At 46.0% G+C, this 18,653-nt stretch overlaps 1 protein-coding gene across 2 annotated transcripts in view; it reads right to left on the minus strand.

The window, feature by feature from the left end:
• Window positions 1–18,149, minus strand: part of LOC135393060 (lysosomal alpha-mannosidase-like) — a 492,848-nt gene extending 474,699 nt beyond the window's left edge. For both annotated transcript variants that reach the window (XM_064623632.1, XM_064623631.1), the window contains exon 1: window positions 17,990–18,149. In XM_064623632.1, coding sequence (XP_064479702.1) covers window positions 17,990–18,118 — 129 coding nt within the window. In that variant the 5' untranslated portion in view covers window positions 18,119–18,149. The remainder of the gene's footprint in view (window positions 1–17,989) is intronic.
• Window positions 18,150–18,653: the final 504 nt, after the last annotated feature.

Consider the following 18,653-nt stretch of genomic DNA (forward strand, 5'->3'; position numbering starts at 1 on the left):
CACGATGGCAGATGAATCCAACTATAAGAATGATTCCAAGTTTTTATTCTTTTCAGGTCTTAACCCAAGCAGCACAATGTACTGAAAGTCGAGTGCAATAGGGGTGGACGGTATGTGTCTTATCAATGTTCTTTAGCTTCACGAGTGTGTTCAAGGCCTTCCACCTACCCCTCCACCCCTATTGCACTCGACTTTCAGTACATTGTGCTGCCTGGGAAGTTAAGCTGTGTTCTTAATGTTGATATCTAATACCCAAAACGCACTGATGCAGGATCCACATCGTGCGCAATCGTGATTAGGCAGCGATTGTGATGGCCCTCAGGTGCGGACAAAGCGAGTCTCGGCAACAGAGATCAACAACGCAGACACTTGTTCCCCGTTCGCGAACATGATTACACACATGAAGGAGGGTTGGCGCAGGCGCAGTGGCTTCCTTTCACCCTCGCCTTCTCGCTACTCGCACTGCCGCTTCCGGGTTGGCAAGATGGTCATGGCGGCGATGACAGCGGCCCGCGCGGAGAAAACAACATCGACGAACGCCGAAACAGATGAAATCGCATATGCATTAATGTGAATATCTTTAAAGTAGACATCCTGGACCAGTGTTTCATTTTAATTTGAAACTTCAGGGGGTGTTGTGCAAAGTTTCCACCAGACGGCTGCGAATGAAAACGAAGATCACGAACGTCAAGTGCGGATGGTACGGCGTTCTCAGCAGGATTGCGCCGACCAGGATTGCGGGCCGATCCAGATTGTGTGCGACAATGCGTTTTGGGTATAAGGTGATGTGACTCCACGGATCCATATCCAGATCCGGATGCAAGAAAAAGCACACTTTCGGGAGTTTTAGCAGACCAGCAGCACTCTACGGAAACGATACGGTAACGGAAGACTGTTAAATCGAAGATCAACAACGTGATGGTAGCCACTTACATTGAATCGGAGGATTGACTGATCATAACTTAAAAACCCTAGACTGGGGGAGAAAAAACGGCAACACAGACAAGGTCTCAAATGTCTTCTGCATTCTGCAAAGGCATCCCGCTCACTTGCTACACCTCAAACCTCTCGTTACTGACTTATCTTGTTTTCCGAAGCGCTGTCGATAAGACCTTTTGATCTGCTAAAACTCGTTATTTATTCCTAAGGCCACAAATCTGAACGTATGTGTGTCACTGTAGACCATCTGCTGGACGATTCCTCCTCGTTTTGGTGGTTTTCGATTCTTGCGATGCGAAGAATAGGTTTGTGGATAGTGTAGTATAGGGGGCGTAGTACATGCAGTGCACACTTTAAAGCTTGGTTCAGTGTACTGCGTTTCATTGCATGCATATACATACGTGCCTATAGGAACCATGCGACACCTAAAGTGTCCGCGCTGCTCCGTGGCGACAGCGCCGCCAGCGGCGGTCTTGGGAGTATCCAGTGTGACACCACGCCGTGCGTTCTATGCATTCTCAGGTGGAACCACACTCTAAGACCGGTGGCGGATAAAGGACGGATAAAATGCGCATATTTTGCTGCTGTTGTTAATTGTCTGCAAGCTTTATCCACCACACCACCGGGACGTTAACAAAACGAAAAGAACGCAATAACAAGACAAAGAAAACAAGCTCCCTGCACGAGTTCAGCGAAAGAAAAGTGGACGTATTTCTTTGTTTTGTGTGTTGAGTGTCTCGCGAAACGGTCTGGCGGATAGAAGTGTGGCGCTTACCAGTGTTCCCAAGTTCGCTGCTGTGTAATTGCTGCAAGTTGCACCACGTCGTGCAACGGTCGGCGTCTTGGTGGTGGTTAGGCGGACGCCACTTATTTTCAATGCAGTTTGTCGGTTTGTCTCCTTGGCCGTGACACATTGTGACATCGCTGGCGTTGTAGAAGGCCGACGTCTAGACTGGTCGGCAGTATGTGCGCACCGTTGACGTCGTAGAATTCTCGCAAAACATGTCAGTTGGGACATCCGTGCAGAGTTGGCATCCGCCGATCAGTCATGAAAATACCGGTAAGCAACACGCTGCGCATTGTATATCTTTTCGAGCACGTTTACGAAATATTGACCATGCTTCCAGCACAACGAGCACTCGTAGTTGCCTCTGACGAAGAAAATGATGTTCTGGTCGTCGATACCCGTAATTCACCTGTCCGTGATTGCGTTTGTGCGTCATATTGCGCTTGCGTTTGGTTTTGTTTGTTTGCTTGTTCGTTTATTTTTCGTGTGAAGCTCTTCCTTCTTTCAGACTTAACTGGTGACACTCCATCCTCCAACTACACTGAGGAAACACTATGATCTGAATATTTCGGGTAAGGAAATTTCCAATTATCCCTAGCAGCTGGTGTTCATTCATTGTGACCCCTTGAAGGGAAAACCTTATCCCATCGTGTGTATGCTGCACTATTTAATTCTCAATAATAAATTAGAGAGGCACATGAACACGACAGAAACACGACACTTGAATGTAGAAAAGTGTCAGCATCTGAATGTGTGTCGCAAATTATTCGGTTAATTGTAGAAATGCTTTAATCTCTGCACTGATTTTTTTCACAAACCTGGGTGCAGATAGACTCCTATGCAGAATCACGGCCACTTGCGCGCGTCCTGCTCCGTTTTAGGGAAACAATAGGAGAGCTGTGATTGTAGAGTTTCGGCATTCCGCCGCGGGGGCGCTGCACAACGCGGACGGACCAGATGCGCATATTAGCTGGTTTTCATCACGTGCTGCCCGTATTCCGTACTTTGTTTTGGGGTTCCAGTGATCCTCGATGAGGACGACGCAGAATATGCCGAAAAACTGTTCGGTGCCGCTGTGTCTGTCAGCAGAGAGGACAAGTTCAGGCTTATCTTACCACGAAATACCGTAAAAGCAGACAGTTCGTGATTCATGTACCAGCTCCGGTGGCGCAGCGGTAACGCGTGCGCTTGGAGACTGGGAGGTCCGCTGTTCGAATCCGCGGGCCGGCTGTGCCGTCTGGGGTTTTTCCTGGGTTTCCCTCAGATGTGTAATAGGCGTATGCCGGCACAGTTCCCCTGAAGTCGGCCCATGGACGCAGCTATCCTCCCCCCGAGCGGATTCCGCTCGGTCTTCCACTTCATCCTTCCCTCTCCTCCTCTCCACCACCTTTCCCTTCCCGAGAAACATGCCGCCTAATCAGACCTCTCGGTTCCTCCCAACGACACTCCTCCTCCTCCTCCTCGTGATTCATGTCTCAACGCAGTACCGCGTCAATGTGAGCGAAAGGGAACGCGCTGTGTACCAGCCCTACGTTCCGGTCGTTTGTTCCCAGCACTTCAAAGAAGACAACTTCAGGCCAGGAGGAAAAAGAACTCTGCTGTCTGCAGCGGTCCCATCGGTTTTTTCTGCCTACCCTTCCCATAAACAGACTGCGGAACCAGCCAAACTTGTGCGCATAGTCGCATGAAGAAGCATCCAACCTGCCACCGACACTGAGTGCCGAACATGATGCCGAGGCCGACGTTGTGTCTCGTAATATAGACGAGGCGTCACAGACGGAGTTTGGCATCTAGAGCTTCATAAACGACACGGAGACGGCAACTGCTCAATCTGCCATCAAGATCAACGTTGCAGAAATGTGCTGGATAGTCTTGCGGTGAAACTGGTGTGGCACTTCTGATCACAAAACGACTCAAAGTACAGATGGAGGAACTGAGCTTTCCCCGAGCTGTCTATTGCTCTTTAATCCTTGATGAGATGTGCATACAGAAGAGTGCATTTAGACGAGAGTGTCCAACGTGTCGTGAGCTGCTACACAAGGCACTTTCAAGAAAGGTCTTGAGATTATAGGTGAAATATCTCATATGAAATGAAGATTCTCAATGAAAACAAGAAGCCCTGAAACTGACATATGTAATGACAACTATAATTTGTATGTACTCCTAATTGGAACGGTCTTTTTGGCATGTGTGATTTTGTGTTTTGTACGATAATAAATAATGGCCCGTCGTTGTGTACGTACAAAAACGAATGCACTAGTTGACTTAGACTTGTGCTCGTGAGAGTCATTATCATCCATGAGCGTATTCGGCACGCCTCCTCTACCATGTGATGGACAAGCACGATACCGTTGCCTGAGTCACACACACAAAAAAAAAAAAAAAAGAAAAATAAACGCATAGAAAACAAGTAAACGGGGCTCCGAGGCACAAGCGCGGCGCGTTGCTGGGTGCCCTACGTCGTCTACTCGTTCGCGCTGCATGGAGCCCCCCGCGGCTCCAAAACGAAACTCCGCCGTCACAGGAATCTCGGCGCTGGCGGCAGGCCGGATGAGAGAAGCGACGCGCGCAAGTGGCCGTGGCAGAACATACATGCCGCATGTTGGAATCGCGATTAATCTGGATTCACCTGCGAACTTGCATTGTAATGCAGGACAAAGAGTTTTATCTTGCCTTTGTATTTTGGCGACTTCACGGACGCCTACTTAATCCCTTGGAATCCTAAGTGTGTAGCAGCGGTCATAACGTTTTTTTGTTTTTTTTTCTAATGTTACTAATGCCATTAAGTCAGTTTTACATGTATAGTTTATGTAGTCTTCCCTGTAGTTGTTTCGTTTCTCCCACGACTGACTTTAACATTTGCTGTTTCGTCTACTGTACTTGATGAGTAGCTTCTTTGTATTTATGTGTATTTATGTTTATCTTTGTATTTTTGAATTCAGTTATGTTTGGTGCACCATTTCCCAAACCTTCGGGTTGTTTATGGGCACCTTATCAAAAATAAGTTATTATTATTACAATTATAACTGCGCTCTTATTTTAGTTCTCTTGATTATAATGTACAGAGAGATATCATATCCACTGCATCGTACCAAAGTGAGAATGGACGGGCATCATACTCAGATTACTTTTATCATAGTGACCCTGGTCCCTGGACCCTGGACCCTCAAGCTCAATTCAAGAAGTCCTTGTGTGTTGAAGTGCCTCATTCGCTACAGTGCCTTACAAGTTCATCAGAGGTTGGTGCTCCTGGTACAGTACTGTTACCTGCTCTAAAACTGCTTTGTTGTATTAGCAAGGGAACAGCATGTTGAGGCACGAAATTGTTTACCTTAATGTCCTTTGCTGTTGTATCTTATTTGCCATCTGGGCAATGTATTTTGATTCAAGCATAAAGAAAAGGAATAATGTTCTGCATTGCCTATGTTTTCAACAAGATCACCTACTGGAACCGCACTCGCATTGCAGTAATATAGTTCTGTAGTGAAAATCCAGTAGCTTAAGAAAACAACTGTCTCGTGGAAAATACACCGGCAAGCCTGATAGATACCAGAAGTATTGGTGCTGTAACTTTGTGTGTTGTGTGCCAATAAAGATGTACTGAATTTGCTTTCCACACATGTGTGTGAAGTGTAGTGATTGGAAACATAGCAGATAGTTGAAGTAGTGCATACCGCTTGAAGCGAATTAAGCGCGCAACGCATAACAGTGGGGGCGTATAGGAGGCGCGGCGCATAGAGCACGCGGCGTGTAACCTGGAGGCGCATAGAAGCCGTGGCGGTTAACCCCTGTGGTGGATATATCCGGCCTCAGAGTAAACGCTATAAATGTGAAAAAAAAAAATAGCGCTTATTTATTCGCCACCGGGTTTAGAGTGCATGTGCGTGGCCATAGCAACGTTTGTGTCCACTTGCACGTGGTAGGCGGCACGTTGTGCACACCCTGGGACTCGTTCCTGGAAGCACGTTCGTGGAAGCACCGTAGCATCGTAGTGCCGCTGATTGCAAAAGCACGGACTGCGCAACGATGCTAAGGTGCTCACGCGCTTCCAGGAACGCGCCCCTGGGCTCTGCCATTTTTCTTTGCTTCTTCTCTTCACAAAGCACACGTGTGTTTGTGGTACAGTGCGTGCCGGCGCAATGGACCGGCCTCGGTAGCTCAGTCGGTAACGTGTTGGCTTGCTGAGCTCAAGATCGGGCGTTCGTTCCCGGCCGAGGACGGTAGCAATGTGGTTGAGGTAAACATTGCCTCCAGCACCGTGTGTCGGAGATTTCCGGCGCACGTCTAAAGAACCCCAGATGGTAGAAATTATCCGCAGTCCTACCCTGCGGCACGTACAAGATGTCGCCACTCTGGGCAGACAAACCTTACATATAACATCACGGAGCCATTATTATTATAACCGACATGGATGGATGGATGGTTTGGCACCCCTGGCGGGCCTCTTTGTAACGAGGGTCCAGCTCCGGCGGAGCGGACATGCAGTAAGAAATAAAAAGTTCACAAGACTACAAAGAATACACTGTTTCTTCCACTCAGTCTGCCTCTGTTGTCACAGTCTCTTGTCCGGTAGATCGTCGTGTCTTTTGAAACCAACTTCTTAGTCTTCTTTTCGTTTCCCTGACTTCCGTTTCCGGTTCGTCGCCGTCGTCTGCGGTGAAACCCAGTGCATTTTCGAGCGAGCACAATCGTCGAGTTCCCAACCCCTCACATTCGAGAATTACATGCCTAATATTTTCCGGTGCTTTATCCTTGCAGAGCTGACATCGTTCCTCTATGTCTTCGTACTTACTCCTCAGTACCCTGGTTCGGAGCATGCCCGATCTCGCGTCGAATAATAGCCCGCTCTCCAGTGTGTTGTCATAGAGATGTGCCTCGTTTCTTATGGATGATTTTGCAGTTCGGTATAGTTCCAATGATGGTTTCTTCTCCATTTTTCTTTGCCACTTCTCAGTTTTCTTTTCCGTGATTCGTTTTCGTATTTCCGCGTGTGAGGGATTAGCCGAATTTCCGTTGATGAGCATTGTCGGTATTCCGTATTTGTCTGAGAGTTTTTTTGTTCTTGATTTCCAATTCGTTGTCATTCACCGCAAACGGTGGTGGTGGTGATAGGGCTTGCCGTTGTCGGCCCCACGTATGTGGGCAACGTCACGACTCACGCCCTGGGGGAATGTGCGTCCTGGGCCGACTTCTAAGGGAACTGTGCCGACATATGTCTGAAAGCGTCTGAGGAAAACCCAGGAAAAACCCCAGACAGCACAGCCGGCACCGGGATTCGAACCCGGGTACCTCCCAGTCTCGACGTGACATGGCCAGCACGCTAACCACTGAGCCACGGGAGCTCGCAGCACGTTCTCTGCCGCTCGAGTATAAACACTCCGACGGCAGTCAACCACGTTGCGCTCGCTCGCTTGTCGACGTTACGTCAGAGTATAAACAGCCCTTGCGACAGCGGAAGCGAGCCAGCAGAAGCTCACTCAGTAAAATGGAGGGATGTGGGCTCCTGCAACATACAAACAGGGGTCTGTCAAATGTTTCAACTGTAACGAATATGCGAATCGTGTAGCAGCACACTGTCCGAAGGAGAGAAGAACAAAATTCTGCACAAAGTGCATGCAACCGGGCCATGGCAAGACAGACGGCAAAGCTAAGCCGCAAGATGCGCACCTGAGGCGTCAGGACACACTGTGTGTAAGAGACATTGGCAAGTACACGGGAATGTTCACATAAACGGGAAACGTAGACGCTACATCTTTCATAGATCAAGGCAGCGCTGTGACCATAATGACGGCGTCAACAGCACTAAGATCAGGCTGTGTGGTTCACCCCGCAACTGAGTATGATTCACTCTACGGGTTGGGCCAGAAGAAAACAGTGCCGTTAGGAAAGACACGAGCAACACTCGAAATCGGTGGCATAAGGGCCGATGTGGAGATTTACGCAGTCTCCGAAGACGTAATTTGTCACGACGTACTAGTTGGCCGTACTTTCCTGGACCTGGATACCGTAGTTATGATAAAAGCCAAAGATCAGATGCGGCTCATTGATATAGCTTAGAAGAAGGACCGTACAAAGACATCACCCTAGATGACGGCAAGTTCAGATGCACATATAGAAGCACTGTGGCAGTAATGGTACCTCCGAAGACCGTGCAATTTGCTAACGTTGAGTCTGGCGACAGTGACCATACCAATTTGATTATGTTCCCACACTACGGCGGCGGACTGAGTTGCTTTCTGGAAGTACGAGAAGGACACACCATGGTTCCTGTAAACAACGACTCTCACGAACCACTGATTTTCTAAAAAAGACTTTTTCTTTGGACGAGCAGAACCAGTTGAATTATATGCTCCAGAGGGCACTATGCCGATGGATGATGATATGCTAATGCAACAGACGACCCTTGAGGGGAACACTAGCGCTGCGCTATCGTAAGTACAATGGTACAGCCAATAATCCAAGATAATGTCAAAATGGGAGCTAACATTACGCAGTTACAGAAATACGAACGCGGGAAAATGCTGAATGAGTACAGGAGATGTTTCGCCGTGAAACGAAATGAATTAGGAAAGGCTACCATCACATGTATGACCATTGAAGAAGCCGAGGATTCGAAACTACCTTACAGCCGACCATATCGTGCCACCCACGACGAAACAGAACAATCGTACCGCATAGTGGACGAGTTCAAAGCAACGGGTATTGTTAAAGATTCCACTTCTACCTACGCCAGTCCCTGCCTTCTAGTAAAGAAGAAAAACGGGAAATTCAGGAAGGTGATGGACTATAGGCGACTGAACCAACAGACGAAGAGGGATAGGTTTCCGTTGCCAATAATCGATGACCAGTTGGACAGACTGAACGACAGCAAGTATTTCACGATGCTCGATTTTGCAAGCGGTTACATGCAGGTGCCCAAGAGTCCGTCTCTAAAACAGCATTGAGGGGGGGGGGGTATGTTTATTAAGAAAAAAAAGGAGAAATGTCTCTGCAATGAAACCCAGTGTATTCCCGAGGCTGATTAACAGGGCCTTAGGGCCTCTAAGATTTCAAACCGCTGTGTTTTACCTAGACGACATACTCGTTCGGAGCAGAACGTTTGTAGAGCGAATGTCAACACTTAGAAGAGTTCTGGGGGCTAAAAAAAAAGCGAACTTGACGCTAAAATTGCAGAAACGCGACTTTTTGATGAAGGAGGTCAGCTTCTTGGGATTAATAACGAACAATGGAATACAAGCCGGCGAAATAAAACTTGAGGCTATACGCCAGTATCCGATTTACGCGTAGATTTTCGCCAATTTCAGGATGTTTATGAGAGAATGTTTCTTTGACCATGTACGTTTATTTTAAATAGACCGAAAAGTGGATATAAACCTATCGAAACTTTATGTTCAGCGAAAAGCTTGAACCTTCTAAAGTTCAAATGTCAGAGAACTCCGCTGAAATAGCCGTAGCTTTTCTTCAATCAAATTTTCGATCATTGCATGTCCAGGGACCTAGTAGGAAACCGACAGTCTGTCAATAGTTGCATCACACCGCGCCATCTGTCGAGGATGCATGTAATTCGCATGCTTCCGCTCGCAAAAACGAAAGTGGCAGTGGCCATCTGTGACCACTTTCTATGTCGAGAATGTCGAACTTCCCGAACCTGAGTGCCCTAGAACTCCGCATTCTAGAACTATCGCTCGCACAGAACTTCTGTTCGTACGATAGCATGCCGGAAAGTGTGTGCGTCGCAGCGGAAGATTCTTGTTCACAGATTTACCGGAGTCACCGCCGTCCTCACCAGTAGCTGACCCTTCCGGGAACACGGACTGGTTAGTGAAACTTACATGTATCAGGGAGAAGCACTTGTGTAGGCCGAAACAAGCGCTGTTTTTTTCGTCGTGCAAGTATTCATGTGTGAAATGCAAGGCTATGGATACTGCGGACGAGTGTTTGTGCTGCGGAGAGGTAGAGAATGCGTGTAAAAGGCAGACAGACCATTGCATCGCAAACGAAATACTGTGAAATTTCGAAATACTGCCTTGGCACCGAAGTCCTGCAAGTATCGTTTACATACATTATGGTGGGCTAGAAATACAGGTGTGCCAGTCGGCCTATCCAATGCATGGGGAATAGGGTGTCCCTCAAATGAAGGATAGATCGAGTCGTCGCTCGCAGCGAACCATGCGGATTCGCCACGAACTACAAAGCAAAACTAAGTCTCCGCCTGTATCTCTGTGCAAGCAATAAAACATTTTTGATGTCGAAGCTTTCTTCAGCGGCAACTGTTCCTTCTGCTTGCATTTATGGTTGCCAATTAGGATACAGTACGTCGAAGTCGTCACGTGACAACGGCAGACGGGTGTGCCTAACTGCACACACCTGAACGTCTCGATGTGATAACACATGCCATGGTGTGGTTCGTCACCTTATCAGTAAAGCGCGTGGGCGTGTACGTACTATGATTCCCAAGTTCGGTGAACAAGAAAATAAATAAGGAAAAAAACGCTATCTCGTCGTCTACTTGCTTCGATAGACGTAAAATGAAGGGGTTCTCGTGGAATAATATTCCACTGGTGAAAATATTTATAACGTTTCTAACATAGAGTAATATCAGTAGACAGCAAAATGGTTCCTGTTGTGGTTTCGCAGTGTACTAATGGCCACAACAGATTTTGTTCTTCAGTTTGTGATACTATACGATCGACTCGAAAGTATCGTCGATTCGCCTATCTTCACCTGCTGTGAATCTTTGTCACAGTTTTGTGGCGTTTCGTATGAAACCTGTCCGTCGTGCCGTAAGTCATAAGTCGCAAGACATGCCACTGTGGTCAATGGTACTGTGTTAATGCGTGATAGAATAGATTGCTGTATAGAGTTTCTTGTTTCGTCGGGCTGCCTCAGTTCAAAAGCAAACGAATAAAAAAAGCAGTGAAGGCCAGCCGCGGTGATACCTGCAACAAAACAACTGATAACGAGTGACTCTTGTCCTTGTTTGTCCGTATCACATCCCAAGCACTGACATTCGCACACCAGCGCTCTTGGGCAAAGTGTAGTGGAACATCACGTGACTTAAGAATATCCGCCAGAGCGCGGCTCTATCGCGGACATCCGCCCCCTGGAGCATCCTTCATTTTTGGGTACCTGAAAAACTTGCCGATTGGCACACCCGTATTTCTAGCCCACCATGCATACATCCGAGAGGCCGAAGATAACAATCATTTAATAAGGCGTGATTTCGGGCCCTGCTACGAACTCACGTCAAGCTCGACATGACGTATCTGTGAGTTCAGGTCATCGGAGCTTATCCAGAACGACCGTCAAACGAAGGAAGCCGCTATTAGGCGTCCCCGAGTTGCCCGACCAGAACTGGCGGAGCCCGCTAGTTTTGGCGGAAGAAATCTGAAAGACGTTTTTGGTTCGTGGTTTGTCGTTTTTCACCTGTGTACCAAACAAAGACACGCGAGACACCCTAATAAACGATTAAAACAAGGCTGGGGTCATATCTTCTGTTTTTTATTGTTCCGATGTATAGTTCTTTTAAACCGGCCACTCACATAGCTTTGTAACTCGAGTCTACTTAGGTTTCTGTTTCTGTTCCGTGACTGTCAAACGGTCAAGCCATAAAGAATGGTCATATAACTTTGATTAGTGAGTTTATTGGCGATTTCAAGGATTTCTTGGTTAGCAATGCTTTTAAGAGGAGCTGAAATCCGGGAGCTTCCACGTTCAGTTTCGGAAGTCAGCAACGTCAACATACCCAATAAATGCATCATAGAGAACTGCAAGCAGTTCAGAGAGAGAGGATCAGGAGTATCTTTCTTTGAGCTTAAAGAAATACACTCCTGATCCTCTCTCTACTACTAGTACTACTAGGAAAAGTAGGCAACTAGTAGCCAACTTTTCCTACTTTTATCTACCTGAATCTCCCAATATGTGTTCGAATTAATGAAGTTTGTTTTTCCCTGGCTGTAAAACTTTGTGCATCAGACTACCAATGTACGGGAATACTCATTTATTTTTGTAATATTTACCCAAACAAGTAAATTTGACCATCAGAAATTTTGACTAACAGAGCAGTGCCGAACAGAGGGCACATGCCGTCGAGCACCCACTGCTCCCAGAGCCGCCACGCGCCTTATCTCAGTTACCTGTATTTGTTTGATACCATCTGTCACGTTTTTGTTGAATCAACAGTAAAGGTTGTTCTTTTCGTCTCTCTTTAATCCCCGTGGCTGGCCAGTTGTCGGTGATGATGATGCTTGAGTAAAAGTGGTCGACAGCAGACGATCTTCAAGACTTGGTAACAGGTTTATCTACAGCAATAAACTTTGTTGCAAAATATACATGTTACGGCAAAGTCACTCTGCCTCCGAGCAAGTCCGTTTGCTACGGAGTCCGCAGACCAAGTCCCTCTGTTTTCCCAAACTCCCCCGCTCTCGGTTGTTTTCCGTCTCCCAGATGTCCTGCTTTCATGATACCCAAACCACACATTCAGCAAAAATATAACAAAACAAAACACCCCTGGCACAACAGTTAGCTCGTCTGACCTCTTCGACCCACAATTTATGACCTCCTGTCGTCCGCTATACGGACACGTGCGAAGCACTCCTCACAGAAACCCGGTCCTCTGTGTTTTGGCACCAGAATCTGGTGACTATTTCCAGACCACATGTGTGGGAGGAACGGCGACAAATCCTCACAGTGGCCAGTCCTTTTCTACGAAAGCGCGAGCAGAAGTAAAAATGCAAAATAACGAGCCCTTCTGTCGCACAGCAAGTTTAGACTTTACATCATCCAAGAAAAGAAGCGAAGCAGTACAAGTTACTGAGAAAATAACTGCATTTCAGATACAAGTACACACACATAAAGAAGCACCTTGGATTTTCGTCAAGATACGTGTACTACAAGCACTCAGATAAAGAAACTTGACTGAACCCCGAGATATTACACTCAGATACTTACACTCTGCCCATATGCCAAGTAGAAGCTGCATCATCCCATGAACAGCTCTACACAGGAAGGCTCAGTTGTAATAGGGATGCATGCACCTACATGCTATAGCTTTTCCCTATAGCTTTTCCCTATAGCCTATAGCTTTTCCCCACATATTTTAAAGCGGATTATGCATGTGTTACATAAGGAAAAAGTGAAGATTTTTAAAAGTGTCTTACATAGGTGGGCAAGTAGTTTTTGTGAGGATATTCATCCAGCACATGTTAAATAATTAAAAATTGTTTCTTAACCAAGAAATTATTGCTTAGGTTTTTATGCAATAATGCATAAAGTAGGGAAGAGTCTCCAGCAATGTTCGCAGGCACTACAACTGTCTACATCAAAGAGTCATGTGCTACGAAATGTTCTACATCCTGGCTGCTCAGTCGTTCATCTCTTTTATATGGGGAGTAGTCGACATTGACAGTGCAGCATGTCGAGGTGAGGGTGCCTGTGTAATACAGTCACAGCTCGTTACAGAGAAAGTCAACGTAATTATATTTTGATTGACACGCAATTCAATCAACTCTCGATTGATGAAATTTCAGTTTACGAATTCCCTCATTTTATTAATAACGCACTTTGGAACAAAATACATTCCCTTCATAATTACAAAATTACAAACCTCGATTTATGAGTCTCAATTGATAGAAATATTTTGCAAGAACATTGACCGTTCATAAACTGGGTACTAACTGTATTCGATACAGCAAAATAAATCATGATCACTATGCATCTTTTAGATATAGAGGTTCACCTGTGTCGAACAGTGTCGAACAGTCTGTATACTTACAACATTATATTTATGGTCTATTCTTCAGGTTCAACTCAACTCCTACTGATTACTACCCCGAATCCATTGACCACCAGTTTGAGTTCAACATAATTTCTGTCCGAACTCCAATCACGTGTCACATCTACTATTTAGTGGCAATGTGAATGCATATGTGCGATGCAAAATTATGTTCGTGCAAAAATAGACTATGCAAGGCACATTTGGTAACAAAACATTTGACGTTTGTGACCATAAATTGCGACAACTGTATATTTGACCTACTTTACTTGAGGTCCAGCTGCTCAGACAGAAGAGAGAAAAAAAAAATGACGTAGCTCATAACACCAAAATACATCAACAGAACCTGATGTCATCATGATTTACAGATTCTTTCTGAAAGACGGTACCTCCACATTGTTCTTTTCCTATCTTGGGAGCAAACTTTACTCAAAGCAGCCAGACGCAAACATAATTTGTTTAGTCGTAGCCTGTGGAACAGCATCCACATCTATGTTTTCAGTTTGACGTACTCCTTGACAGCAGCTACATGTCTGTCAACTACCCCGTGAAAAAGCTTAAATTTACTGCACTTTGCTCTAAAGAAATTGTGACATGCATTAATAAACATATTTTCTTTGTTGCAACAAGGTTGCGTGTGGTGTGGTGGTGGTGGATGGTGAAAGGGCTCGCCGTTGTCGACGTCACAGGAAGTTGCGTGTGGTTGTCTCATTCGGCTACAAGTTTCCCTCTACTTTCTGCAGCCGAATACCTATTCTACCTGCAACACGGCAGATTTCGTATCGGGCACCTAGAGAGCTCTGTGCCAAGTACCGTCAGCATATGCAATTCACTTTTCCTCTTGAAACTCATGTGTGCAAATATGCAAACAACTTAACGCATGTGTTAATAATTCAATTGCATGATGCAGCTAGCACTATCATCCACCTGCTGCATACTTCACTTCGCTACTCGAAAAGAATTCAGAAAAACGAACGCATTTCACTGTTCACGATAAAAGCGCTAAATGACACGCAAAGCCAAGGACCACAGCACCGACAACACTTCTCCAACAAGCGTGACGACGTTAACACGGCTTGAAGCGACGGAAGCCACAAATCACCAATTTCACAAAACTCTGCAAGTAATTGCAGATCAAGAACTAACTTGAAAATACGTTTCCCTAATTCAGAAATCGACGATTTCGCATAATCTTCGCCTTCGCACTGACTATTGACATTATGTGCATTAGGCTGGGCTTGGACCGGTTGGATGGCTTGGACTGAATCTGTAATCCACTGGGATCCAAACAATGATACAACTTTGACCACAGTGTGACCAGACACGTTATACTTGCGCCAAGTATTGAGGGAGAAATTTCTGTGCTAATAACTGTGGGACGTCTGATGGCTGTCGCCGCGTTTGACGCGCTGAATAGGGGGAAATGCGTGGGAAGATGGCGACTTACGCCCACCGGGTGAGCTCGATCATGCCGCATATTAGTGCACTCACCGGATAACATATCACAGCTTGAAACAGAGCAGGTGTGATGTTACCTGGTGAGTACGCTAATATGCGACATGATCGAGCTCACCGATACGCCACGTCGACCTTCACGTGAGTTCGTAGCAGGGCCCGAAATCACGCCTTAGCAGATGATTGTGATCGTGAGTTTCGAAGGCGCGAAACGCCGGTCTATGCACGCCAATGCTTGTAGAGATGGACTGGTGGTTAAACTCCTGCAAACAGGGGGGTGACGGACGAATGCATTTAGTTTACTGCGTAAGTCGCAGGACAAGTGAACCCGGATTGAATTCTTATTCCATCCGGTTGAAATTGATGGCAGTCCTTTGGGCAGTGGACACGCAGCGCACTTTTCTGGTGGGCATTCATTTTACTATCTTTACCGGCTGTCGAGTCATTGTATACAGGGTGTCCCAGAAAACGTGTCATTGAATTATAATAAAAAAAACTACGCCAGCTAGAATCATGCGGTCAACAGCATTTGTTCTTATTAGGTTTTTGCCACCTCCTAATGTGAATGTCATGTACTCCAAGTTTAATTATGTAAATATTTGCGAACTGAACTCGGAAATTTGCCAAGTAAAGGTCACTTTTTTACCCCATCAATATGAAGAGCGTGCCGAATTCACTCAAATGCATGATAATTCACAGTGATACTCACGAGCTATCCCATCGGAAAAAATAGCCGAATATCATGCTTTTCGGAGCACCGGACCATAGCGCGCGATGACTTCTTGAGCGCAATCGCTCGCAGTGCGACGAAAGGAGGTTCCGAAGCCAGCCCACAGAGTGATAGTAGAAAAAGAAACAGTTCCTAAAATTGGGAGAGGGAAAGCATTATCCCAGCGAAAGTCGGACGTGATAAGCCGTGCCTGTTTTATCTCTCTCTGCGATGTCGGGGAGGGCTGGGTTTCCAACCTCCTTTCGTCGGACTGACAAAGATTGCGCTGAAAAATTCATCGTGCGCTATTCTGTGCGACCTCCGTAGAGCATGATGTTCAGCTACTTTTTCCAATGGGATAGCTTTTGAATATCCCTGTCAATCATCATTAATTTGACTAAATTAGACACGCTCTTCACATTGGTGGGGTAAAAAAGTAACCTTTACTAGGCAAATTTCCGACTTAAGCTCGCAAAAATTTACATAATGAAATTTACGTTACACGACATTCACACGAGGAGGTGGCAAAAACCCTGTAAGAACAAATGCCGTTGACCGCATGGCTCTAGGTGGTGTAGTTTTTTTTATTATAATTCAATGACACGTTTTCTGGGACTGTATATGGACGCAGCCAAGACAAAGGTTTCGTCGATTGCGAGATGGAGGGAGTGTATACAGGAACATGAGTTTTTTTTTTTTTCACCACTTTGCTACCCAATATGTGAGTTGAGTCTGAGTTTGAATGTTGCAGCGTTACATGTACTTCAATGTGTTGCACTGCCATACGTATTATTCCTAGTGTTATTAGCCATTGTGTAAGAAAACCGATGACGGTGCTTCGTATAGCGTTACGGGCACGGCTTTAGTTATGTACCGCAAGCTAAATTTTTATACTATGTAAACCGTTTACCAATATGTTTGTCTGTCAGGATGTGTTTCCAGGTTCTTTCCATTTTTATTTTGTTGCAATGTCATACTCATTCGCAGCGTATGCACGAATATTCTTTGTTGTGTTTCGAGGGCGAAACCTGTTTACGATGGCCGATTGTGAGCTGCCCTCTGACAGGTCGGACATAAACACGGCAAGTGTGTGTGTTTGCCGTCATTGACATGTTGGTCATAACTTGCAAGGAGATACCAGGGTCCAGTGAACGCTTCCTCGGCAGGATGGTTGGTACGTGCCCAACGGAGCATATCGTAACTCACGTAATCCAATGCTCCGATTCCGTTTACTGCACATAGTGTGAAATAAAGGAGTCTGTTCTCGAAGTTCCAAGTGTGAAGGCTCTCTGTGTGAAGAAGTTCTCTCGACTCAGTGTTCCCACTGCCATTGCGGGACCTCGGCATAAGTGCCATACGACGACAACGAAGCTTGGTATTTCTTTTTATAGACGAAACTTTTCCTGAAACCATGCATGGTATCCCCCATCCTGCCCTTGCTGGGCATCCACCCGCTGTTTTCCACGGAGAAAGCTGCGCGTTGAGGCGCAGAACCCAGTTTTGAACGCGCACTACACCCAGCACTCCACGTGGTCGAAGACTGCAGGGTTTACACCGACGACCCCTGCCAAACACGGCAGCATTCACGGTTCGTAGCAGCCCAGAACAAAACAAAATCCACGTATTTCAGAAGGTACTGAAACACGGTCTGAGGGTAGGCTAGAAAGGTCTACGCGTACGACGGTTGCGAAGCTTACACGTGGAACGCGCAACTGAAATATGGTTTCCAGGGCTGGCTGTCATGAATGGGTACTCCCAATGGTAAAGCTCTATAGTTTAGTTTATTTGGGCTTCCCCTCGCATGGAGTGTCAATACAGTAGAAATAACGCGTAGTTTGCAAACTTGAACGCGTCAGTTGAAGCGTATTTTGGGGTGGCTCATATATGTTGAATTGTGCGGCATTGACAATGCAATCGCACAAATTATGAAATGCAATCACAACAGAAGGAAAATTAATGATGATGAATGGAGAAATTCACCACATGAGGCGCGGCCCACTATCACAAGGCACAATGGACTGAATCAGATGTGTCTTGTTGATTATGAAATACAAAAATGGCGTCCAGATGCGATTATTTCTGTTTAAGAATTGTGTGTGCCCTCTTACGTGAGGTACTTTTCTGCATGCTCTACTATGAATTATGCATTAGGCATCTTTTGTCATAGGTAGAGAAATAGAATGCGATAATGAAGAAAATCCACGCCGTATGTAGCTCAATAGCAGAATGCCTTACCTAAATGAAGTTTTGTTAGCTTAACAACGCAGCTCGTCTATAGCTTACTCCACTTCCCTTCATCATGGCATCTTTGTTTAATAATGCTTACCTCAAATGAACAGCGCTGTGCATGACCTTCAACCTTCAGCAAGGTATCAATCGTGTCCTTAGCGGAAGTCACTAAAATCACGGAAACTAAATGCACGAGTAACAAACGCGGCTTCATCCTACACTGCATCCTGCATGCCACAATGTATTGCGTTAAGAACCCCACTAGCCGATCGCCGACGGCTCAATACATGTAACGGGATAGCATCCAGGAACATATCCATCGCATGGGCCTGAGAAGAATGGCTAAAAGAAAGCGACCTGATATGCTTTGAATGCGTGCGGAAGTTCCTATCAATCCGATCCTCTCGCTCGCTCTCAGCTTGTTGGTACAAATGTCCCTTATTACACAACGGTAGCGAAAAGATTCAAAAATTGCAAGCTGCACTGCTTAGTTGCTATCATTGTGAGTTATTGATCGTGAAAGTGATATCTCGTGGTAACGTACATTGCATAGGTAAGTCGACAATGTGTCCATGTCTTTCTGAACGAGGGCCTGCTATGTCGACGTGGGTAGAGATTGTTCGTCTGAACTACATCATAGGGGGTCCGATTCCCGTCACAGGCACTCGCTGACCTACCGTGAACTCCCTTGCTTGACACCTCATGATGGCGCAAAACAGCCTCTTGTCAGCTTTGTCCATATTCGGCACGAAAGCGTGACT

The sequence above is a fragment of the Ornithodoros turicata genome, chromosome 4, assembly GCF_037126465.1.
Source record: "Ornithodoros turicata isolate Travis chromosome 4, ASM3712646v1, whole genome shotgun sequence".
Classification (NCBI taxonomy): Eukaryota; Metazoa; Arthropoda; class Arachnida; order Ixodida; family Argasidae; genus Ornithodoros; species Ornithodoros turicata.